At 38.6% G+C, this 25,730-nt stretch overlaps 2 protein-coding genes across 2 annotated transcripts; one reads left to right on the top strand and one right to left on the bottom strand.

The window, feature by feature from the left end:
* The first annotated feature begins 2,333 nt into the window (after positions 1-2,333).
* On the top strand, positions 2,334-3,799 carry LOC134660216 (U6 snRNA-associated Sm-like protein LSm4). The gene is made up of 2 exons (XM_063515942.1): positions 2,334-2,668; positions 3,641-3,799. The coding sequence occupies exons 1-2, from the start codon at positions 2,417-2,419 to the stop codon at positions 3,797-3,799; spliced, it is 411 nt and encodes a 136-aa protein (XP_063372012.1). The 5' UTR covers positions 2,334-2,416.
* Positions 3,800-7,230: 3,431 nt separating this feature from the next.
* On the bottom strand, positions 7,231-22,776 carry LOC134660215 (zinc finger protein 3 homolog). The gene is made up of 13 exons (XM_063515941.1): positions 22,614-22,776; positions 21,840-21,944; positions 20,033-20,164; positions 19,332-19,436; positions 18,734-18,901; positions 18,545-18,694; positions 17,957-18,072; positions 17,644-17,740; positions 16,814-16,929; positions 15,666-15,777; positions 9,737-9,838; positions 8,534-8,665; positions 7,231-7,335 (listed from the first exon to the last, which is right to left on the bottom strand). Exons 1-13 carry the CDS (start codon positions 22,716-22,718, stop codon positions 7,252-7,254), a joined length of 1,524 nt encoding a protein of 507 aa, XP_063372011.1. The 5' UTR covers positions 22,719-22,776; the 3' UTR covers positions 7,231-7,251.
* Positions 22,777-25,730: the final 2,954 nt, after the last annotated feature.

The following is a 25,730-nucleotide window of genomic DNA, read 5'->3' as shown; positions in this document are numbered from 1 at the left end:
AAATGCTGATTTTTGTTGTCTGTAGACCGTTAGTTGTGAAAATTGTGAAAAACGCCTCAAAACTGTCAACATTCCAATATTAGGTCATTTATACGGCAAACATTGCTAAAGCTGTTTAAAATGAAACAAAATATGAAAAACACTAAAAGAAACTTTAGTTAGTAAATACCAAATACCATTAATTTTTATATTTACCTAAGTATATTAAATTTGTAAATTTCTGTACCTAATAAATAACATTTCTGTTAGTAAATAATTTATAAACAAATTAGAATTACTTAGTGTTAAAATTAATTTAAACAATTTGATTCAACTTTAAAATTACGCAAGGTAAAAAAAAATTGTTCGCGTTAAACCGAACACAGTCGCCGCTCCTATTAAACACCTATATTTCTAACAGTGTTGCCAGATCGTACCTTTTAGTACGGTTTTACGTACTATTTTTTGACCTTGCGTACCTTTTTTGTACGCAGCGTACATCGTACTAAAACCGTACCTTTTGATGGACGGTTGTTTATCAACTTTTTTTTTCGTTATATTGGTTCAGGATGGTTTGTTCAGGGCAAAATATCTAATCTGACAACAATAGCCACCATAAAAAAGTACCATGTACTATAGAAAATACACGTTTCTTTAGTTGCAGTCGGCAGTTGTGTCTTTCTTACCTGTGCTTTGCTAATAGTAATAGTAATATCGTTTATTGCAAACCAATACAATACAATGGAAAAAGATGACATGGCACCCTGATAGGTTATTGGCAATTATCCATAAAACTACATTAAATAATTTATGTGTAATATTATTAATATTGCTTTGTGATTGCTTCTAATGCAGTTGCTCGAGGAATAATAAAAACGCTAAAAGAAGTTAAAAAAAGAATTTGTTCTCGGGCTGTCAGGTACCTAAGTCATGTCATGTCCATAAATCCTACTTTTATTATTAAAAAGGGAAGTTACATAATTATTGTTACTTATCTGCTAACTTGTTTATCTTACCAATCTTATTCAAATGCATTTCTTTTTCATTTATAGACTTATGTACATTTGCATATCCAGTAGAAAGTTACTTATACTTGGTCAAGCAGATCTTGTCAGTAGAAAAAGGCGGCAAATTTGAAAAATGTAGGCGCGAATGGATATCGTCTCATAGAAAATTTGAATTGCGCGCCTTTTTTTACTGACAAGATTTGCTTGACCAGCTATAGTCATCTGAGTGTATTTCGTTTTATTTGGCATTATTATCCAGATAACACAACTCAGGTAATCAAAATTCAGCCAGCCATTTATAGCCGGTCAAACAACTTAGTCAGTATAAAATGGCGCGAAATTTAAGTTTTCTATTGGACCATAACCCTTCGCACCATTTTTTTTAGATTTGCCGCTTTTTTCAACTGACGGAAATGGCTTGACGAATTTTATTTTTCATGTACCTATATCAATGCAAACAAAATTGGATAACTATGACGTGTACTATGCACTTATAGTTGGTCAAACCAATTTGTCAGTCAGTAACAATCAGGAAAACTTTACTCATCCACCCACCATACCCCCACCCACATAGAAATATTGTTTCTGTAAGAAAATTTTACTAATAAAAAAAGCGGCCAAGTGCGAGTCGGACTCGCCCATGAAGGGTTCCGTATTTAGGCGATTTATGACGTATAAAAAAAAAACTACTTACTAGATCTCGTTCAAACCAATTTTCGGTGGAAGTTTACATGGTAATGTACATCATATATTTTTTTTAGTTTTATCATTCTCTTATTTTAGAAGTTACCTACAGGGGGGGGGGGGACACATTTTACCACTTTGGAAGTGTCTCTCGCGCAAACTATTCAGTTTAGAAAAAAATGATATTAGAAACCTCAATATCATTTTTGAAGACCTATCCATAGATACCCCACACGTATGGGTTTGATGAAAAAACATTTTTTGAGTTTTAGTTCGAAGTATGGGGAACCCCAAAAATTTTTTGTTTTTTTTTCTATTTTTGTGTGAAAATCTTAATGCGGTTCACAGAATACATCTACTTACCAAGTTTCAACAGTATAGTTCTTATAGTTTCGGAGAAAAGTGGCTGTGACATACGGACGGACAGACAGACGGACAGACAGACAGACAGACAGACATGACGAATCTATAAGGGTTCCGTTTTTTGCCATTTGGCTACGGAACCCTAAAAAACCGTACCTTTTTTATCAAAATCGTACCTTTTTTGACGTACGACTGTACATAAGCTGGAAGCGCTCTGGCAACACTGATTTCTAACCTATTTCATATGACGCTACGTTTCACCGTATATATAAGTTACTCTATGGTTTCACCTGCAAACTAAACATTGTATAAAATTAGTAAATTGATCAGATTTAGGAAATTCGTCGGTACTTTACTAAACTAGACCTTTCAAAGCCATCAAGATGCTTCCATTATCGTTACTACGGACCGCTCAAAACCATCCAATGCTGGTGGAACTTAAGAACGGCGAGACCTACAACGGGCATCTGGTTTCTTGCGATAACTGGATGAATATCAACTTGAGGGAAGTCATTTGCACATCACGAGACGGCGACAAGTTCTGGAGAATGCCTGAATGCTATATTCGCGGTTCAACGATCAAATACTTGCGTATTCCTGATGAAGTTATTGATATGGTTAAGGAAGAGACACAAGTAAGTTTTTACTATTTATCATACTAAATTCAAATCCGATCCGATTTAGGTTATTGAAAATTTGGTTTAGCCACTACCCACTACAACCTAGTTTCATTTAAGAAAGAATACCAACATTTTTTTTTACATTCATAGAGCAAGAGTTCTCGTAGGTATACGTACATCGATCAGACACAGTAAGAAACGAAGAACTTTGCTCTTTCTACTCTACTGACCTTCTGTAAGATACGTTTCTTACACACACATCAAATTTAAGTGTGTTACGAGCATACATAGTGGTTTTCGGTGCGGGAATGATTTCGAGTATTTACAACTTTGTTTATTGTAAAATAATTACCAAACTATGAATTAAACGTAGGTAGTAAGACAATTAAATATATTAAAAACGGGTCACTCACGTATTATAAGTCGAAAAACGCTCGACATGTTTCACTTCGTACCGAGAAGTTTCATCAGGAGCTTGCGTGTCCACCGACGTAGTACCCAAAACAGTTTTCCAGCTTGTAGGCACTGACCAACCACAATCACGGTTAAAATTCGGATGACGACTAATTTCGATAGCCTCCCGTACTTTTCGCTGAATCACAAACTTTTCTTTCGCCAGCACGGTTACCTTATCGAAACGTATATAGTGAGTCGAATCCGAATCCAATACGTGCTCCTGATGACACTTCTCGGTACGAAGTGAAACATGTCGAGCGTTTTTCGACTTAAATTACGTGATTGACCCGTTTTTAATATATTTAATATGTCTTTGTCTCACGGAAGTTTTGTAGGTAGTAAGGTCCAAATGTGCTTAGAAATGTTAAATTAGTATCGTTTTTTACAGTTTTTACCTGTTATTTGGCTAGTGTAAAACATTGCCGCACCGAAAACCCCAATGTATGGTTACGAGTGACCAACACTCAGATTTTGATTAAAGTGTTTCGACACTAGGTTACACAGTGTAAGTCAGTCCATAATCTTTCGCAGGTTAAGTCCCGAGGCCTGCGCGAGGTCTCCAAAGGCCGAGGAGGCGGCAACATGCGCTCAGCTCGCGGTAGCGCCCGCGGGGCGTTCGGCGCGCGCCGCCCCGCCCCGCCACCGACCCGGCAACCCAACCAACAACCGCGACCCATGAAGAAGAAGTAGACTTGGTACCTTTCCTTTACTTTTCTTTATAGAAAGGACCAGGGATGTTGCGAATATCCGCATCCGCAACCGCGGAACTTCCGCATTATTTTCAACATCCGCATAAAACGGATGTAATGCGGATGCGGATGTGGAACAGGTCGGTACAGGAACGCCTTGGCATCGGCGTAAGTGCTAGACTGCTAGGTAATTTAGTCATTAACCAAAAAACCTATTAGAAATGAGCAGTCAAGCGTGAGTGGGACTTATTGTACGGAACCCTTGGAACGCGAGTCCGACTCCGGTTTTTTGAAATAAAAATTACTAAAATGTAATATTTGACGTTTTTTATGGTACTATCTTGACATCCGCATCCGCATCCGCGGATGTGAGCCTTTAAAAATCCGCATCCGCATTCGCGGATGTGAGCCTTTAAAAATCCGCATCCGCTTCCACGGATGTCAAAAAATCGGCATCCGCAACATCCCTGCTCCATACAAAGTTGCCCATGGTCCTTTGATTTAAAAAAAAAACGCAGTGAAAGTATGAAATTATGACATGTATAAAATAACACTAGCACTGCGTGTGCTATCAATATCGTTGCAGACTTATCTTGGTCTAACTAGGAAATGAAGGGTCCACGGAAAGAACATGTCTAGTCGCATTTTTCGAAAAATGAGATTTTTATCTCAAAATGAAGAGCTCTTAATGAACTATTAGTTATATCTTTTGCTACCACTGTATAATAAATGTAACACAACTTTATTTTTAGTTATTGTTTATCGTTTTGAAATTGTTCCAGATTTTAAAACCGCGATTACTCAAAATGTCACTAGTGTGACTAGACATGTTCTTTGTAGACCCTTCAAATTTCAAATATTGTAACCATCTTGTAACTATTAGTCAACTGGTAAAATTCAGACCAAGCTAATTATCTCTGCATGGCATTTGCAATAACAAAGTGTAATAATGTCACCGTGATTGTCAAAATTCTATGAAAATATGACTTATAATGGCATTTCCTCACTTCAGTTCAAGTCAGTGCAAAGTTACATGGACAAATAATATGACGTCATTTGACTGACTATAGTGTTTAATTTAATTATTAATATAAGCTTTTTGTTAAACATGGTGGTTTTATTTAAGTTGAATATACTTTTCATTTCTCATGCTCTGAAAGTCGCTCATTGTTTCTCTGTGAAGTGGGTTGAAAGTGATATGTTTCAGCCCCAGAGCATTTTACTTTCCAAGTAAGTTTTTTTTGTCATTCGCCATTACATATATCAAAGCGGCAAAGATATCTTAGAAATATCTGAACACGCCTCTATTTTCAAGGCGTTAGAGTGCGTGTTCAGATATTTTTGAGCACCTCAGCCACTCAGATATATCTGATGGCCGCTGTACGTAGTCGGGCCAAGCTATAGGGAATATTACGCGAAACTCTGCGTCTACGGCGCCACTCCCACAATCAGTTAAATGCAAGGGTCTATCGCAAATGAGAGAGTACTGATGTGCCTAAGGAAACTTTCCAAAATTGCGAAATGTTTCGGATATTTAACGTAGGAAAAATTCGGAAAATTTCATACATTTTTGTATGAGAATTGAAACTTTCCAATTTTCAATTTAAATTTCCCATATTTCCTAGTGAGTTTCATGAAATTTCCGAGAATTTATAGAATTTTATGGAAACTTTCCGCAACTTGCACATCTGTAATCTAACCTATAACTAATTCTTGCATGTCATATTTTATTGTCTGTGAAAACTTGTCAAAAAACAGTTTAAGGCACAGTATGTATAAGTTACTCTATGGTCTACGATGTGCGCTAGTGCTGCACTCTGGCGGCAGAACATTGCAGTAATACTCCCTATTAATGTCAAATGTCTCAAAATATGTTTATAATGACACCTCCTCACTTTGTTCTGTTCAAGTCAGTGCATAGCTTAGACGCATAAAATAAAAGGCGATTAATATAAAAAGCTTTAATTCATTTTATACACGACAAATTAAAATTATTTATTTTATTATGCTTATTACATTAACTTAAATATATTTCAGTCTGATGAATATCAATAAATAATCATCACAATTCACATTACAATAAAATGTGACGTTATCTATGAAAAGGGACCTTATTGTCGATGGCGCTTACGCCATTATTAACGATGCTCCGATATAAATACAATGCCGCGCGACGCTGTGCGGCGTAAGCGCCATCGACAATAAGGTCCCTTTTCATAGATAATGCCCCAAATAATTACTAAAGTTAGGACGATAAGCACGAATAATTTTGTACATTGACTCCTGTTCCTATCTCTATCGCACGCGCGTAATATGTAATATACAATCACAGACAAGACATCCTCCAGACTGAGCATAGTAGCGCTACCCCCTCTGCCACAAATATACGGTAATTTTACTCCATCTTCGAGTCAAAGTGTCTTTGTGTGACGTCCGTGTCTTTGAACGGACCAATCACGGCACGGGACTCGCTCACCTCGTCCCCCGCACCCCCGTATTTTTGGCAGCTTCGGTTTCATGAAATAATTCCGACCGAATTAATTTAACGACCGGTCTGGCCTAGTGGGTAGTGACCCTGCCTGTGAAGAAGCGGTCCTGGGTTCGAATCCCAGTAAGGGCATTTATTTGTGTGATGAGCACAGATATTTGTTCCTGAGTCATGGTTGTTTTCTATGTATGTAAGTATTTGTATATTATATATATCGTTGTCTGAGTACACACAACACAAGCCTTCTTGAGCTTACTGTGGGGCTTAGTCAATTTGTGGAAAAATGTCCTATGATATTTATTATTTATTAATTTATTTAATTGCTCTAGACTCCGTCTAGGATTCCTAGTCTATGTATACAATATACCTAATTGCTGTCCCGCCCATGTTTCCGACGGTCAATGCCAATGTGCGAGCGAGACAGCAATATAAAGCGATAGAGATAGGGAATGAAGGGTCAAAATACGTAATTCTTCGAGATCAGCTTCCTTACTTTATTTATAAAACTCCAATTGCATTTATCACAATAATAAACTGTAAGATTTGTAAGAATAATTATTATGACGTCATATTTTTCAAATAATTATCAGTAAACCTGACTTTTTAAACCATAAACAGAAATACTAATTTCTCCATCCCACTAACCTGGGGTTAAGCTGTTAAAAGCTGTAAACACATTAACTGCCAGCGACTCGCTAGTCAAGTTCACTGTTCGTAGGCACTTTTCGCTACATACGGTTTTTCCCGTGTTATTGACTACGCTCGTAGCGCGTAGCTCGCGCTGGCACTGAATGTGTTAAAGTCCCCAGTGTCAAACTGTACTGGTAACCATGGTAACTCCAGGTTTAACCGGTTAACCCCGGGTTAGTGATTTGGTGCAAGTGGGTCTAAGAGTCGTAAAATAATACAGAAAATTGTCTTAATTATACCAAGTTCATTGTCTGTCTGTCTGTATGTATGTATGTTTAAGCGGGCCCGGGCAGCGGCGGCATCACGTCCATATCTTCTATCTTCTTTCCCTTTTTAGACTTCTTCGGTTGAACTTTCATCTGAAAAATAGTTTTTTTGTCAAAAAAACAATTTTAATACAAGTTTTTATCGCTGACTGTACTTTCTACAGGCAACTAATCATTGAGACAACTCTAACAAACCCAAACACTGGTGCTGCCTAATACTTGGCTTAATGTCCATAACCTGTCATGATGTACATAACTATAGTTCGTTTTTTTTTGGCATTAGAAAGAACTTGAAAGAAGGTAAGCGATTTTGACATGTCTTTTAATTGAAAAACACTTTTTAAAAATCAATAACAATTACTTATGAAAGCAGAAGACTATAAAAGATCGTATTAGATTCATAATTGTTACATATTTACCGTAACTTATTTTTAAAATGTGTTTTTCAATTAAAAGACACATCAAGATTGTTTACCTTATTTCTAATGCTAAAAAAAACGAACTATAGTATTTGTGTCAATCACTGGGAAAACGCGGATGTGTCAGTATAAGCTAGAGTACCAGCCGAAGGCGTCGCACTGGTAAGGGGTCTGTCCATAACTGGTATATGTCCATAACTGGTTTGTGTCCTAAACTGGTCTGTGTCCATAACTGGTATATGTCCATGACTGGTTGTTACCTTATAATGCACCTCGCGGATATGTCTGTATAAACTAGAGTACCAGCCGAAGGCGCTGCACTGATACATGTCCATAACTGGCATATGTCTATAACTGGTATATGATATGTCCATAACTAGTTTATCCTCCTACATCGAATTTTGAATTAAAATGGAAAACAAGGTTCCAAATTCAAAACTGCAATACAAGCGAGACTCAGGAGGATATGTCCATAACTGGTATATGTCCATGACTAGTATATGTCCATGACTGGTATATGACCATGACTGGTATATGCCCATGACTAGTATCTGTCCATAACTGGTATGTGGCTATGTGTCCATGACTGGTTGTTACCTTATAATGCACCTCGCGAATGTGCCTATACAAGCTAGAGTACCAGCCGAAGGCGCTGCACTGATACATATAACTGGTTTATATATAACTGGTTTGTGTCCATAACTGGTATGTGTCCATGACTGGTTCTTACCTTATAACGCACCTCGCGGATGTGTCTGTATAAGCTAGACTCTAGAGTACCAACCGAAGGCGCCGCATTGGTAGTGGGGTATCCATAACTGGTATAATGTGTCCATGACTGGGTGTGGTATGTGTCCATGACTGGTTGTTACCTTATAATGCACCTCACGAATGTGTCGGTACAAGCTAGAGTACCATCCGAAGGCCGCGCCGCACTGCCCGCACTGGTAAGGCGTCTCACGTGTGTGCATCGCCACTATGTGGTACTTCAGTTTAGCTGCGTTCTTGAAAACAAACATATTGTCAGATGACAACCAAATATTAGTAATTACTACAACACATTCAGAGCCATAGTGAACCTTATTACTTACTAGTAACTAAACAAGGTTGATTTTTTCAATGATTTTTATGCAATGAGTGAGCAAGGCTCGGAAACCGGTTTAATATCCAAACCGTTATCATGTACTTGGAACAAAACCTTTTAATTTCGGTTTCGGTCGATAAACCGGTTTTTAAGTTGTCAGATTAACCGGTTTAGAACAATAAAAACCGGTTTCTTTCTATGTCGGCGTGTACATTTACGTGGCACACCACCAGGCCGGCCCGGCGTCTCGTCGCTCGTCGAATAAACCGGTTTATTTAGGTTACAATAAAGTTCGAAAGTTGAAGAAAACTGAAATAAACCGGTTCCGAGTCTTGCGAGTGAATTTTGGGATTTTTACCTACTTACGTACCATCGTACCTCGCGCAAAAACGAACTATACTCTCTTAGGGCCACTTGAACCAATCATTTACCCGGAGTTAACCGGTAAATCTGAAGTTACCATGGTTACCAGTACAATTTGACACTGGGTTAACGGTTTAACCGGTTAACCCAGGGTTAAAGGGATGGTTGCAAGCGGCGCTTAAACAGATAGCATACTATACACACCACATATGTTGTCCCACCTTTTCGACACCGGGTCAAATACGAAAGCTGTCACTCGGACGCCAAGTCACCAAAGTGCAAAACTGAAATTGAACCTTATGCATGTGCACGTAGGTCTATGTTGCTCTGTGGTCTGTGACGGATTAATCAGTCTTTGGCGTTGAACGGATCAAGGCTCGGAACCGGTTTTTTCTTCATACAAAAAAATACCGGTATTAGGTATTACGTTATTTTTCGTCCTTGGGTTTATTATTTAATTTTTAGTGGGACTATCTAATAATACGAAGTTGTAACCTAAATACACGATTCAGTCCTACGTAAAGAGCATAAAGCAATTAAAAATATTGGGCTATTTTGGGTTTTACAAAAAACCGGTTCCGAGCCCTGGTGCGGATGTATCCGTCATTGGCGTGCTCTGTAAACTCACCTGGTAAGATTTCCCGCACACGTGACACAAGTTGTCTTTCTTCTCTTTGTTACGATGGACATTCTGCAGGTGCACGTATAGCGACGTGTGACATTTGAAGGGCTGCAAACATATTATAAAATAAAACATTCATATTAGTGATGGGCACCTTTGCACCCGGTACAGCACGCGTTATTTTTCGCAAGTAATTTTTTTAACGTAATTTTCTGAATAAAATGTTTCAAATATTAAGCTTAGAAAGATTAAAAGTGGAAAAAAAGCTAAAAAAACCGTACAACTGTGAGTCGAACTCGCGCACCAAGGGTTCCGTACTTTTTAGTATTTGTTGTGATAGCGGCAACAGAAATCTGTAAAAATTTCAACTGTCTATCTATCACGGTTCATTAGATACAAGATACAACCTGGTGACAGACAGACAGATGGACGGTGGAGTCTTAGTAATAGGGTCCCGTTTTTACCCTTATAAAAAACATGTGGCATTGGATGGAGCAGGTCAGATCTACTTTGATCTATGCCAAGTAGATACTAGGTCTATAGTGTGTAAAAAATGTAATTAAAAATACTAGTATAGTATAGGTAAGTAATGTAGGAATGGAACGTAAGGGGATAGCGTGAAACGGAACGTAAGGGAGAGAGAAGGATGACAAGAGGTGCGAAAGGGACGGGGAGAACGATTTGAATGGTGAGAGAGCGAACGTGCGTTAAGGTGTTTAATATTCCATAAAATTAGTTTTGCGTAGTTAAATAAAACAAATAAAGTGATATTTTGGTTTTTAATTACGAGGCCTATCATAATCCCACATAATTTTGGGGGCCCCTCCGGGATTGCCTCTAAAAACCAAATAGTTGTTCGACGGTGGCACGTGGTCGCGCGCAACGTACCGGCGAAAGACGGCGGCGGTACCAGAACACGGCAAAAAGAAGATTGTTCTCCATTCCAACACGAAGACACGACGAAAAAAATAAGAAGGTTGATGTACGACGATCAAGACGAAGAAAGAATTTTGAGTATTCTAAGCTCAGAAATTGAAGACGAGAAAATGGCGGCCGACGCGTGTGCTAGCCTTTTAAACCTCACTGTCATGACGGACAGTATTACGAAGTTTAGCGGCGACGATAAAGCGCACACGGCGTCGAAATGGGCGCAAGATATAGAAGATAACTCAGAAATCTTCAGCTGGACGGAGGCGCAGAAGCTCGTGGTGGCGCGTAGATCCTTGGTGGGCACGGCGGCGTTATGGTTGCAGTCAGAGAAAACCTTTAAGAAGTACGACGAGCTCAAGGCGGCATTGCTTAAAGAGTTCCCGGATGCAATCAACACTAAGGAAATGCACGAGCTTATGGGCAACAGAAAGAAGAGAAGAGAAGAGTCTTACTATCAATACATGCTCATTATGAAGGAGCTCGGTAAGCGAGCTAAGTTTCCGGATTACGTCGCGATACAATACATCGTTGACGGCATTACGGACTACGAACCTAATAAATCTATATTATACGGGGCTACTACTTATCCCGTACTCAAGGAGAAGTTGCTTTTATATGAAAAAATGAAGACTAAAACGAAGAAAGAAGACAAAGAAGCTAAACCTAATAAGATAGAAAAAGACACGAAGTATAATAGTTCATCGTCATCATCAAGTCGAAAAAGGTGCTACAAATGTGGTGAAGATCATCTGGCGGTAACATGTACTAGAGGGGTGAAATGCTATTTTTGCAACGATTTTGGTCATATAAGCAGAGAATGTCCATCGAAATCCAAGGAACGCGGCGGCGGCGGCGGCGCCGGCGCGGCTGGAGGTGCGGATCCGTCGGTAAAGCAGTCTCGCATAAGCGGCGCGGGTGAGAAAGCGAGATAGCAAGCATCTCCGTCGGTAAAGCAGCCTGCAGCGGTGGATATTCGTCGGCAGTCGGCCATGTTTGGAATACTGGCCAATGAGGAGGCAGACGTCAACATGGCGGATGACAGCGTTGACAGTTACCGGCATGATGTAAACATTGCGACTAAAGTTGACGAAACGAAGACGAAAACTAATAAGAAAAAGCCGATGAAGTCAATTAATTTGTGCGGAGTGGAAATACAGGCGTTAGTAGACTCTGGCAGTGGATTCAATTTGATAAATAAGGACTCGTTCGACGAACTTAAGGTGAAAATGTGTGATGATGACTCTGTGTTTACCGGACTCGGTATGAAGGATATATTTCCTTACGGCAAGTTCTACGCTAATATGATCATCGACGAGACGTGCTATGATGACACAATATTTCATGTTGTACCTAATGATTGTATGCCGTATAAATGTATTGTAGGTCGGGAATTTCTTGACACTGTGACCATGGTTATGTGCAAAGGTTCCGTAAAGTTCTTGCCACTTGAGGATGAGGGATGGCTGGCGCGTCTGGATTGTGTGTGTGAGGTATTCACTGTTTCAGATCACGTACGCGATGGTATGGTAAGGGAAGAGGTCGAGCGTCTGGTCGCCGAATACAACCCCGTGCAGACCAGAGAGGCGCCGATCGAACTGAAGATCATTCTCAAAGATGATGTCCCAGTGGCGCAGCGTCCCAGAAGGCTTTCCATCGTGGAGCAGAACATTGTGGAGGAACAGGTTAATGAGTGGATGCAAAAAGGAATTATACAGGTGAGTTATTCCGAATATAGTAGCCCGCTAGTCCTTGTCAAGAAAAAAGATGGTTCAACCAGAGTTTGTGTTGATTATAGATTGTTGAATAGTAAGATGGTTAAAGACGAATTTCCCCTGCCACTGATAGAGGATTTAATTGACAAGTTGAGAGATGCTAAGTTGTTCAGTGTGTTAGACCTTAAAAATGGATTTTTCCATTTAAGGATTAGTAAGGAGTCTGTGCCCTATACTTCATTTGTGGCCCATCACGGCCAATGGGAGTTCCTGAGAGCCCCTTTCGGGTTATCAGTCAGTCCGAAGTATTTCATGAGGTTCATTACCACTATATTTAAAGAGTTGATGCAAGAAGGTGTTATGATGGTATTCATAGATGACATTATAATTCCAGCCCAGACGGAGCAAGAGGCGTTGCTGAGGCTGCGACGGGTGTTGGCAGTTGCTGCGGAGTATGGACTTGAAATTAACTGGAAGAAGGCCAAGCTGATATGCCGAGAGATTGAGTACCTAGGCCATCTGGTTAAAGAAGGTCAAGTACAGCCAAGTCCAGAGAAGGTAGAAGCAGTAGCGCGATACCCTGAGCCTGTGAATGTTAAACAGATCCAAAGCTTCATTGGATTAACCTCATATTTCAGAAAGTATATAAGGGACTTTGCGCAGATAGCAAGACCCTTAACGGATTTGATGAAAAAAGATGCAAAGTTTACCTTTGGTCCTGAGCAGCAAGGAGCATTCAATATTTTGAAACAGAAGTTAATGAGTGAGCCAGTGCTCAAGATTTTCAACCCGAAGCTTCATACCGAACTTCACACTGATGCGTCAAGCCAGGCTCTGGCAGGTATACTTCTGCAGACCAGTGAAGATGGAGAACTGCACCCTGTATACTATAGAAGTAGACGTACAAGTGAAGCTGAGAGCCGATATTCGAGCTATGAGCTCGAAGCTCTAGCTATAGTGGAGAGTGTGAGGAAGTTCCACCACTATCTGTTCGGTATACATTTTAAGATTGTGACAGATTGTCAAGCTTTTGAGCTTACTTTGAAAAAGAAGGAGTTGACACCGAAAGTGGCAAGATGGGTGTTACTACTGGACCAGTATGACTATGAGATAGAGCATCGAGCTGGTGCCAAGATGCCGCACGCAGATGCGCTTAGCAGGAGTCCATATGTGGCCACAGTAGTAAGCCTACATGAGAAGATTGGTCAAGCTCAAGAAAGAGATGAAGAGCTCAATGCCATTAAACAGCTGATTTTGAAAGATGGGCATTACAATGACTATTATGTGGAAAATGACATACTATACAAAGGAGACCAACGGCAACTGGTGGTGCCTAAGGTAATGGAGAAAGAAGTTATCAAGAAGGTGCATAGTAACGGTCATTTTGCTATGAGAAAGATGAAGGAAGCTATAAGCAAAGATTACTACATAAGAAACATGGATAGAAAAATAGAAGAGGTAGTGACAGGCTGCATACCATGCTTATTAGCAACAAGAAAGGAAGGAAAGCAGGAAGGATTTCTAAATCCTATTGCTAAAGAAGGTACTCCACTGCATACACTGCACCTGGACCACATAGGACCATTGACGGAAACGAAGAAGCTCTACAAACATATACTTACAGTAGTGGATGCATTCACGAAGTTCGTGTGGCTCTACCCGACGAAGTCAACATCCAGCGCAGAAGTAATTAGTAAGTTGCAGCTACAGCAGCAGACGTTTGGTAACCCCACACGTATCATCACAGATAGAGGTACAGCATTCACTAGCGGAGCTTTTCAGAAGTACTGCGAAGATGAAGGAATCCAGCATGTGACGATTACCACTGGAATAGCAAGGGCGAATGGTCAGGCGGAACGCATTCACCGTATTATGATCCCCATGCTAACGAAGCTATGCATAGAAGACCAGTCTACTTGGTACAAGCATGTCGGGCGAGTACAGAGAGCTATAAACAGTACTTATCAAAGAAGTATAGATACCTCGCCTTTCCAGCTGTTGACCGGCACTAAGATGAAGTGCAAGGAGGATGTAGAGATATTGAACCTTTTACAACAGGAAACCATATCCCAGTTTGATGAAGAAAGAGAAAGTCTAAAACAGAAAGCTAAAGAACAGATACAGAAGATTCAAGAAGAAAATAAGAAAAGTTTCAATAAGAAGAGGAAAGAGAGCTCCAAGTACGAGGTAGGCGATCTCGTCGCAATTAAGAGGACGCAGTTTGGGCCAGGGCTTAAGCTCAAGCCAAAGTTCCTCGGACCCTATAAGGTAACCAAGGTGAAGCGCAACGACCGATATGACGTGGAGAAGTTGTACAGCGGCACCGAGGGTCCCAACAAGACAGCCACGTCTGCGGACTTCATGAAAAGATGGCCTGAGGAGGACTGCGAGTGATAAGGTAGTAGTCTAGCCCTTTTCCTCTTATTTCCCGATTGGCAAATGTTATAATTAGTATAAAAGACGGACCTTCTGCATATAAACTTGATCTCGTGTAGGAAATTCCTGGTTCCTAAAATTTTAAGCTAAGATGCATATTTTGTTATGTTATGGTTGGTTAAATTTTAAAGGCAGCTAAAATGTTAAAAAGTTGTAAAATGTTCCTATGTTACTTATGCTGCCAGCTGTTTTCAATATATTTAAAACGTACCATGAGAGTTAAAAATATTAGCAGTGTTTTCTAGATTTCGGTAAATTGTTAATGTGCCATATTAAGATGCTCAATTTTCTTAGATGTGTAGTATGCAGCAGATGTGCTTAAATTAATAGTAACTTTTTATTTCAGAGCATGGCACTATACTGATGTAAGATAGAGTTAAGATACTTACCGTGTACTTACCTTTACAATGTTGAATGAATGATGTGCAGATGAATGAACGTGTGAAGTATATCTGAGGGCAGATAATGATGTGCAGGACAGCCGAGAATGTAGGAATGGAACGTAAGGGGATAGCGTGAAACGGAACGTAAGGGAGAGAGAAGGATGACAAGAGGTGCGAAAGGGACGGGGAGAACGATTTGAATGGTGAGAGAGCGAACGTGCGTTAAGGTGTTTAATATTCCATAAAATTAGTTTTGCGTAGTTAAATAAAACAAATAAAGTGATATTTTGGTTTTTAATTACGAGGCCTATCATAATCCCACAGTAATATATATTTTAAGTTAATGTATATGTACTTCTGGGTCCGAAAAAAATAAATATTTAATTTAATTTTTATCGCTCTACAAATAAGTACGTGTCAGATATTTTTGCGGCCTTCGTTGTGTATCATATTATTGCAGGTGACTGTACATACCTTATTACACAGCTGGCATCGGAACTTAATCTTCTTGAGATGCTCCCAGTCCACGTGGTCCCTTAACCGGGTCTTGTTCACGAACTTCTTACCGCAATCGTTGCATACGAAACTGAAAACATACAGTAATAGGGAATATTACGTGAAACTCTGCGTAGGGGGCGCCACTTCCACAATCCGTCACAATATAAGGGCTGATTTAGACGGCGCGCGAACTCGCATGCGATTTTAGTTACATTGCGGACTGTTGGTTACGTCCAATTCAACCGACCGATCAAAATACGCAATCTAATGAAACTCGCATGCGAGTTCTCGCTTCTTCTAAATGAGCCCTAAGGGTCTATCGCAAACGAGAAAGTCGACATTTCGTTATCTATCCTGTCTATCACTCTTACATATTCGAGTGATAAAGAGGCAGATAGCTGAGTTTCGATTTCGCGTTTCCCGGTAGGCCCTTTGTAAACAAACCGCCTTGATGTATCAATGTCATATTTGATTGTCTGTGAAAACTTGTCAAAAAACAGTTTAAGGCACAGTATGTATAAGTTACTCTATGGTTTACTAAAGGCGCTAGTGCTGCACTCTGGCGGCAGAAGATTGCAGTAATACCCCCTATTGTGTTTGGGGTTGTTAAAATTATTTAGATGAGTACTAGTTGCCTGTTGAAAGAAAAGTAGTCAGTGACAGAAGATTGTATGAAAAAACCGGCTAAGTGCGAGTCGGACTCGCGCACGAAGGGTTCCGTGCCATTACGCAAAACACGGCAAAAAAATCACGTTTGTTGTATGGGAGCCGCACTTAAGTATCTATTTTGTTCTGTTTTTAGTATTTGTTGTCATAGCGGCAACAGAAATACATCGTCTGTGAAAATTTCAACTGTCTAGCTATGACGGTTCACGAGATACAGCCTGGTGACAGACAGACCGACAGCGACGTCTTAGTAATAGGGTCCCGTTTTCACCCCTTGCGTACGGAAGGGGCTGTTCATAAATTACTTCATCTATTTTTGACGATTTTTGACCCCCCTAAAATCATGCTTCGAATGACCCCGTTTCCTCCTACGTCATGCTAATGCTAAATGACGTAGGTAATTTATGAATAGCCCTGAACTCTGAAAATGAAGTTTTTGACAAGAAACATTTGTTCACCTAAACTCGCTCTCGGAGACGTGTCGCCGCGACACGCGCAGATGTTGTCGGTACGTCGCGACGGACGCGAACCGCTTGTCGCACAGCGCGCAGTACAGTTCGCCGTCGTCCCGAGCCTGACACGACATTTATGAAGGTGTTTTATAATGTAGTTGTTTTTACCACATAGGTAAATGGTCAAATTATGCATATATATAAATAAATATTTTTTTTTATTTATTAAAGGGAAAGAAACAAAATTATAGGACATTATATTACACAAATTGACGATGTCCCACGGTAAGCTCAATAAAGCTTGTGTTGTGGGTACTTACACCGATATATATAATATATAAATAAATAAATAGAAAACACCCATGACTCGGGAACAAATATCCGCGTGCTCGTCACACGAAAAAAATCCCTTAACAGGATTTGAACCCGGGACCATCGGCTTCACAGGCAGGATTACTACCCAGTAGGCCCGACAGGTCGTCAAACAATAAGTAATCAATATTTTTTTATTTAGAATACAATATTAGAACAAAACACAGAACAAGGAATCGGCTACCCAATTAAAATTAAAATAAAAAACGGAACACTCGGCAACATAAGTAAGAAAATATTCTGTACACTTGACGATCTTCTTCTGAGTTTGCGCTATTTTGTACAAAAAAATATTTTATTTTCAACCAGAAATAAATGTATATAGCACACTGGAACTGATCATTTAGGGCCACTTGCACCAATCACTAACACGGGGTTAACCGGTTAAACCTGGAGTTACCAGTATAATTAGACACTGGGTTAACGGTTAACCCCGGGTTAGTGGCCCTTAGTTGTGCACTCACCTTATGTGTTCTAAGATGGCGGCCGAGATTGGACTTCCATTGATACACCTTTCCGCAGCGCGGACACGGGTAACGGTTCTGTCCTTTGTGTAACACACTGAAACATAAAGCGGTGTGACACCTCACAAACATATACGATCATTTACAATATTTTGCTTAAGTAATAGTTACTGATTTTTTAAAGCATTTTTCAATAAAAAGACATGTCAAGATTACTTGCCTTTTCTCTAATGCTAAAAATAACGAACTATAACCGTATGCATTCGTACTGCCAAGTTAGTGCAAAGCTAGCGTGGTCAGTCTATGTACTTACTTCAGATGGTATCTGTAGGTCTTCCTAGAGCTGAACACCTTTCCGCATTCCGCGCACGTAGGTTTTTCTGCCAACACCTCTTTACTCCGGGTCCTAACTTTCCCGGGCACACCCTCCTTGTAACAATAAGATACCGGCAAAATAAATCCTTCATTAATCCAATTTCGGGTAGTCGCCATTAATTTACATATATCGGAGCGGCCGAAGTGCTCAAAAATATCTGAACACGCACTGTAGTTAGTTTTAAACCGGTTTTAGGAGAACATTTCCATAAAGTTTTTGACATAACCGGTTCAGAACAATAAAAACCGGTTTCTTCCTATGGTTTCGTTCGGTCTCGTCGTACGTCGAATAACCGGTTTATTTAGGTTACATTAAAGTTCTTGAAACGTTCGCGTTCTTATGAAAGTTCAGATGAAAACCGAAATAAACCGGTATTTTATTAACCGGTTCCGAGCCTTGCTTTCGAGCTTGTGAATGGCAAAAACGTACCAATGTTCGTGTTATTTCAGAATGTTTTAAAATGAGAGCGTACGATTGTATGGCGGCGGCTTATTTCGTGTGACTCTTAAGCATGTGTGAACTTACCTTTAAATGTTCCTTTTTAACATGTAAGTCCATCTCTCTTCTGGTACCAAAGGTCAGACCACACTGAGAACACATACATTTAGCTTCTATCACATTTTCACTACGTTTGTCAACTTTGTCAACATTGTCAAAATTGTCACCATTGTCAAACTGATCAACGTCTTCACCCCGATTGTCGAAATTATTAACATTGTTAGCTACATTGTCAAAATTGTCAACATTGTTAGCTACATTGTCAAAATTGGCAACAATGTCAATTTTGTAATCACAATCTCTGTCGCTAAATCCTTCTGACAATGGCTCCTCCAGTTTCTTTTTCTTCTTTTTGTTTCCTTTTAACTTCTTTTTCTTGGTTGGCTGCAAAAAAATGCAATATGAATACAACTGATAGAGTACAGTCAGCAGCAGAAGTTGCTAAGCGGGCGAGGTGTTCAAAATTATCTTGACACGCTCTTATCCACTTACAATATAGTCGCGTCAAGATCATTTTGAGCACCTCGCCCGCTTAGCAACTTCTGCTGCTAATTATATATACTTAGGGTCGGTTGCACCAAATTCTTCGTATCAATCTATCTATTAAAAAAAACTGCATCAAAATCCGTTGCGTAGTTTTAAAGATCTAAGCATACATACAGAGAGACAGACAGCGGGAAGCGACTTTGTTTTATACTATGTAGTGAAGTAGCGGCTCAAAAAGTATACTTACATGCCCAATTTAATTAAAATGTCTTATATTTTTATGCTATCTCATGAAATTCTAAATTTCGTATTTTATTCTAAAATATACCTTCTTTAAATCCTCAGTCTTGTTGAGATCCTCAGTTTTCTTAAAGTCTAGGTCATTCACAAATGTCTCCGGTTCACAATGCTCTACCGTGTCATCTACTTCCACCTGAAATATATATCTAATATTAATTGATGAACAGTAATAGTATTTTATACAATTGTGATATAATGGAGAGCTTTTCAGTCGAGTACCGTGTTTAGGCCACAAAGCTTGCTAAGTGGCCTAAGTAAGGTAATTTATCAAAACTATTATGTCTGCAAGCAAAGATGTGATTTTTTCCATTTTTAATTTTCAAACGTTGCATTTAACTAATAGCAATATCACGTTGTATTGTTACTGGTGAATTCTCAAAGTAACTTATAGATAGAAAATTCTTACATGGTCGCTATGTGCCTAAGTCGTGTAAACAAAAGGAATGGAATATTGGCTCGCTTCTGATAAACTTCGGTACTTCAGTTGGTTAAAGCGATCGGACCGGCTGTGTTCCGAAGGGTCGCTAAAAGCGGTGAATTTCTTTCTCTAATATAAAATCTATCTAATTATGTTTAGCACCTAAGATTTAGAAAGATTTGAAGATTTAGGACATTTAGGTAAACCTTAGTTATGTTATACATTTTTAAGTTTTTACTAACAAAATATGGACCATGTTGTCTGAAATATAGGATTTTTTTAAATATTTAGGGCTCAGTACTTCAAATCACCTTTATGTTATCAATAATCTCCACATTGATCGTGTCTGTGGGCTCGGCTTTCACATCCAGCGGATAGCTTGTTGTGGTCACATTATGGATACTTAACCGAGGCGGTTGGCACAGTGCGTATTTTGGAGTGCCCTGAAAATGTAAATAAATAATAATTATTATTATAGCCTTTTATTTCCACAATTTTTTTAAATTTTTCATTACAATTTACTAATAAATCTGTAAAATTGTCCTATAAATAATATTATAGGACAATTTTACAGATCAACCTAGTCTCACAGTAAGCTCAATAGCGCTTGTGTTGTAAGTAGGGATTGCAAATATTCGAAACTTTCAGATATTCGAATATTCGACTTTTTCTGACGACGTATTCGAATATTCGAATAATTATTCGAATATTATAAAAAATAAGAAAAGGAACGAGAAATCGGTTTATTATCGTTTTATTCAAAAGCTTTTTTCACATAACATTGCTAAAACTAATGATATTTGGCAGAAATCCACTTAAAGCACTAGATTTTATCATTCTACTATGAGATGCCCACATTTATAAAAACAAGTAAAACGCCAAAATTAGACGTATTTAATATTTCTAGATAAAACTTATTATAAATGCGTCGTTGCGTGAAATAATATAACTTTAACCATCCAAACACCTAGGTGTGTAAGATATTTTTTTTAGTAGGTAATTATTTTCCGATTTAAATTAACTTGTAGTCACTCAGAGGCCTGTAAAAAGGCCTTTAATTCCATTGTATTTTGAATCTTTATTGACTTTGTTTGTTTTGGTAAGTTTTTATTCCTAACGGTCGGCTAATTATATAATATTGGAATATTTAAGGGAAAAAGTTAGTTGACTACTGGGTGGATTATTCGTCAGCTAAAGGTGCATGGTTAGATTACCAAGTTGGGCAGGTTTGGTATGATTAAATTTGAGAATTGCGATAAGTGGCAAGGTTTAGACTCCAAAAATTCGCTTAACGTACGCTTGTACTGAATAAACAGAATGACCCTTTAACTTAAATCTTACGCACCATAAAAATAACATTAAAAAAAACATAAAAATAACATACTTTTGGGTTTAGTTTTCTATTAAATTGAGTTAGGTTCCACTACGAAGTCTATCGAGAGGAATAGAGTAAAAATATTATTTCCTTCGTATTTGGGTACCCACCGTTCCTCATTCACTGTAAATACCCGGAAAACACACAGAAACTGTAATTACAACGGATGACATAGATTTTTTTATAGTAATAAAAAATATTCGAATATTCGAAACCTGAGCGGCCGAATATTCGAATATCAAAACAGGTCGAATATTCGACAAATTCGAATATTCGAATATTCGAATTGCAAGCCCTAGTTGTAAGTACTAAGTAGACGACATATAACATAGTTATTGACCAAGCGTAGGTCTCAGATTCAGCTCAAACAAATATGCTTTTGTATGTCCGTCTACAGGTCGTATATTTCTTAACCGATTCTCATGAAATTTTGTGACCAGGTTCAAGAATTACATAGAATTATAGTGTCCATGCAATATTAGGAAAAATTTCAAAAAGGGCGAACTATGGGGATTTGCATAATGCTGTGAATAACCTTCATTTTTAGGCTTAAAGACCCTTAAGACTATCGAGGCTTAACGCCTCAAAGGCGGCAAAAACCATTTCTTACATCCATACGCGTAAAAGAAATATAAACAATTATCAGATATAGTCGAGTCTTGAGGGCTCGAGTCTTTACAAGACTAAAAATAAGAATATTCACAACACTGGGTTCGCAAGGTCTACTAACTAAGGTAACTTGCTTGTTCAGTCAGCAGCAGATGGCAGCGGCGCGCCTGCCCTCTGAACTGCTGGAAGCGACGCAGCACCGCGCGGCACTCCCAGCAGATGCGGACCCGCATTTCCGGCTGCAACAAATATTTTGTGGTAATGTAACGCATAGCTGCCGTGGGGGAGAAGACCGCCAGGCTGAAGTGGAACTGGGCGGGTCATGTCTGCCCCGTGCATCCATATAGTTGGGCTAGTATAGCCACCAAAGATAGAAAAGAAAGCAGAATGGTAATGGCAGACAGAGATGGCGAGATGACTTAGACACCTTCATCAGTAACTGGCCGGAAAAAGGACAACAACAGCAGTGGGACACAATAACGGGCTAAGAAAGAAAAATGTTACACTTACAATCGCAGGACATAACACACTAAACAAACACCTACACAATATGGGTAAAACAGACAGCCCCATTTGCAGAGCATGCATGGAAGAAGAAGAAACAAAAACACATTCTCCTAGACTGCAAACAGGTTAGAAGTATACAGGAGCAAATACCTCGGGACTCCGTGCACACTGAAGGAGGCAGTTAGCGACCTGAAGAAACGTTGCAAGGCTTTATGGAGGAGCTGGGGTGGTTAGAGTAGCGCTACCTCGTTTCACGGAAAATAGGCATAATTGTTGTCGATTTGCGGTAAATGACCAGAAGCACTAACTACACTTACTCAAACTATGACCGAAATTGTGCACATCCAATTAATAACAGTTACAGGATAAACTTAGTTAAAGGCAGAAATCACCACACTTACTTGTATTTCATTTAATATCTGCAAATACATGTGATAGTATTCCGTTTCCTCAAGAAAATAAAGGGTCCGTCCAGAACACAGGCACGTTGTGCACAAATCGTCCATATTTGAGCCTAAAAAATACTATCCTGTCTTTTCTTTTAAACTTTATAGCACAATTTTGTAAATTTTATTGATTATTGTTTTCAATATTGCATCAAATAAAAGCTGATAAGCGTAGCGTCTCTTTTGAGAATTTGACATTCGACTGACATTGACATACGTTTAACGAGACAAGGGAGCCCATAGACTACAGAATGCAAACGACACCATAGACAAAATTCACTTTAGCTAAGGGTACGTTCTAAAACCACAAGCTGTTAAACAATAAATAATTATAGCCTGTCAAGCCATTTCCGTCAGTAGAAAAAAGCGGCAAATATAAAAAATATGTACCCACAAAACAAGCCTTATTCAGCTTATTGAGAACTAGGTCGATCTATGTAAAATTGTCTCGTCTGTACTAGCAACTAGCAGTACTAGAGTCTGGCTACTGAAATATAGTCCGTCAACCAAATCTTGTCAGTAGCAATGTAAAGCAAACTAAAGTAGGGCAACACTCAAAGAGCAGTATTGCGCTAAGAATAGCAGCAATGTACATCGAACCAAAAGATTTTTTTTTCCGCTGAGCGCGCCCTGCGTACGTTAATTCAAATTGTCACTCGCGGTTTATTGAAAAAATTTGAAACATGGACGGACAATTTAAAAGCGATGTTAAAACAATGTTAATCAAAATGATGAACAAATTTGAAGATATCAAAAACAACTGCCTATCGTAGTGCATAAGCACTACGATAGGCATATTACAACAAGTGGCATATTATATTGTAAATAACAAATATATGCACTATCTAATTATCTGCATTTTGATATGATTTTATTTTAGTAAACATAGAAGACATAGATAGGGAACAAAGAGAATTTATAGTCTCTCTTATTTGTTATTTACAATATAATATGCCACTTGTTAATGTAAATTAGTGTACTCTTCTGGATGAATATGACATACCTGTGTAATTTTTTTGATTGGTATATATTGTACAATAGGATTACATATTAAAAATAAAACAACTGATATTTGGGTGTTTATTTAATTTAAAGGTAAATAAGGTCACTTTAGCTTACACTATAATTCAGGTAATTAATTGAAAAAATATAATGAAGTTACCAATGTTACCGGGTCACTTCAACCAAGCATAATACTCTGTAGTATTATTGCATCTTTGTAAATAGTCACAACTGATTGCTGAAAATATTAGACATGTGGGCCTATGGACGGTTTCCAGGACACAATTTATGGTCTTGTTGGATAGATTTAGGCATACGTTTTAATTTTATTTATGCCTTTTAACCCTAAAACAAAAAAACTGAACATAATCTTAAAAGTTCGAAAGAGTTCTTCCAGTATGTACTTGTCATAACCTCAATTTTTAGTAATGTTTACCATCAACGAGCATGATTGTACATTGTAGGCCCCTGAGCTTTGCTTATTCTTATTTAATGTATTGGTATTTAATGGTGACAGCAGAAATATCTCTTGAAACAGAAACGATTCAGAATGAAAACCAAATGAAAACAAATAAGGTGACGGCTGTCGTTCACGATCCACATTCCACAGATAAAACACAGATGACACGCATTTTGGAATTATTCGAACACAGTGTTGCTAACCCGCGATTTTTCAAATTTGCCGCCTTTTACTACTGACAAGATTTGGTTGACGGACTTTATTACACAAATGTTAGGCGGGAAATTCAAAAAATCTTGTGCTGGTCACACTTTGTGTAGTAGGAATTATAGTTTTGATACTAGAAAATATTAATTATGAAATTATTATTCTTATTTGCGTCATTTGAAACATTATGACTGACGTATATAGAGATGTAACTAACCCAAATCGATTGGATTGGCCTTTGTGTCAGCCCTGGACTCCCTAGAGGAGTCGACGGCATACAGCATAGAAATAAATGAACTCCCCAGCGAAGTTCAGCGGGCTCAGCACGGTTCCATTTTTATCGACTATCATTATGCTCGTCACTTTCGCACTTACATACTTGTTAGAACGTGACAGGCATACGATAAAAATGCGACCGTGCTACTAGGGCTGGGCGTGCAGCGTTGTTTATTCATCGAGTGCGCGTTTGAACTCCACGGGGGTCTTATAGATATGTTTGTATTTACACCGGCATTCAGCGATGGACTTGGATTTTGGCCTGGCAATGTGGGCGATGGTACTATACTATATGGTGGGACTAGGTGGATGTGTGTAAGATTTTCCTATAAATATACCATATTTCCCATAATATTTTTTTATTTATTAAACTGGTCAACAGGCTATAGGTAGGGAAGGCAAAGACAAACAAATAAATGTTAGTGACAAGTAAAAAATACAGTTGCACAATATACAAAGCTGTCAATTAAATAAAAATTTAATTGATAGGCAATTTTTTATTATTATAGGACATTCTTACACGGATTGACTAAGTCCCACAGTAAGCCCAAGAAGGCTTGTGTTGTGGGTACACAGACAACGATATATATAATATACAAATACATATATACATAGAAAACACCCAAGACTCAGGAACAAATATCTGTGCTCATCACACAAATAAATGCCCTTACTTACCGGGATTCGAACCCAGGCATGGTCTAATAAAACATGGTCTTCTCTTCCCAGAGTGTCACTTGCCTACGTCACAATAACATTGCCACTTTATTTCAACATAACATGTTACATGGGTACATTATATCTATGGTTAATAAGTTAAAATATTTCTTTTATAATTTTATAATTTTCATTTATATGTATTTTATCTTACATTTAATTTCTTTTATAATTTTATAATTTTCATTTATATGTATTTTATCTTACAATAACACGTCATTTTTAATAATTCGTTAGCAATATCTTCCGATTCACGAAATAAATTTCAGACGTTCGGGTAATTCTGTTTACACTACTGGCAACACAGGATAGCGCTGTCACATTTGACAATCCGCCATTTTGTCCCTGACCGTCATCCTTGTCGAACGCGTGTTAATTGTTATTTCCTTCTCGCTCAGTGTCAGCAGTCG

Source organism: Cydia amplana, chromosome 26, assembly GCF_948474715.1.
Source record: "Cydia amplana chromosome 26, ilCydAmpl1.1, whole genome shotgun sequence".
NCBI classification, from domain to species: domain Eukaryota; kingdom Metazoa; phylum Arthropoda; class Insecta; order Lepidoptera; family Tortricidae; genus Cydia; species Cydia amplana.
Note: the sequence above shows the minus strand (reverse complement) of the source record. Positions and strands in the feature narration are given on the sequence as shown.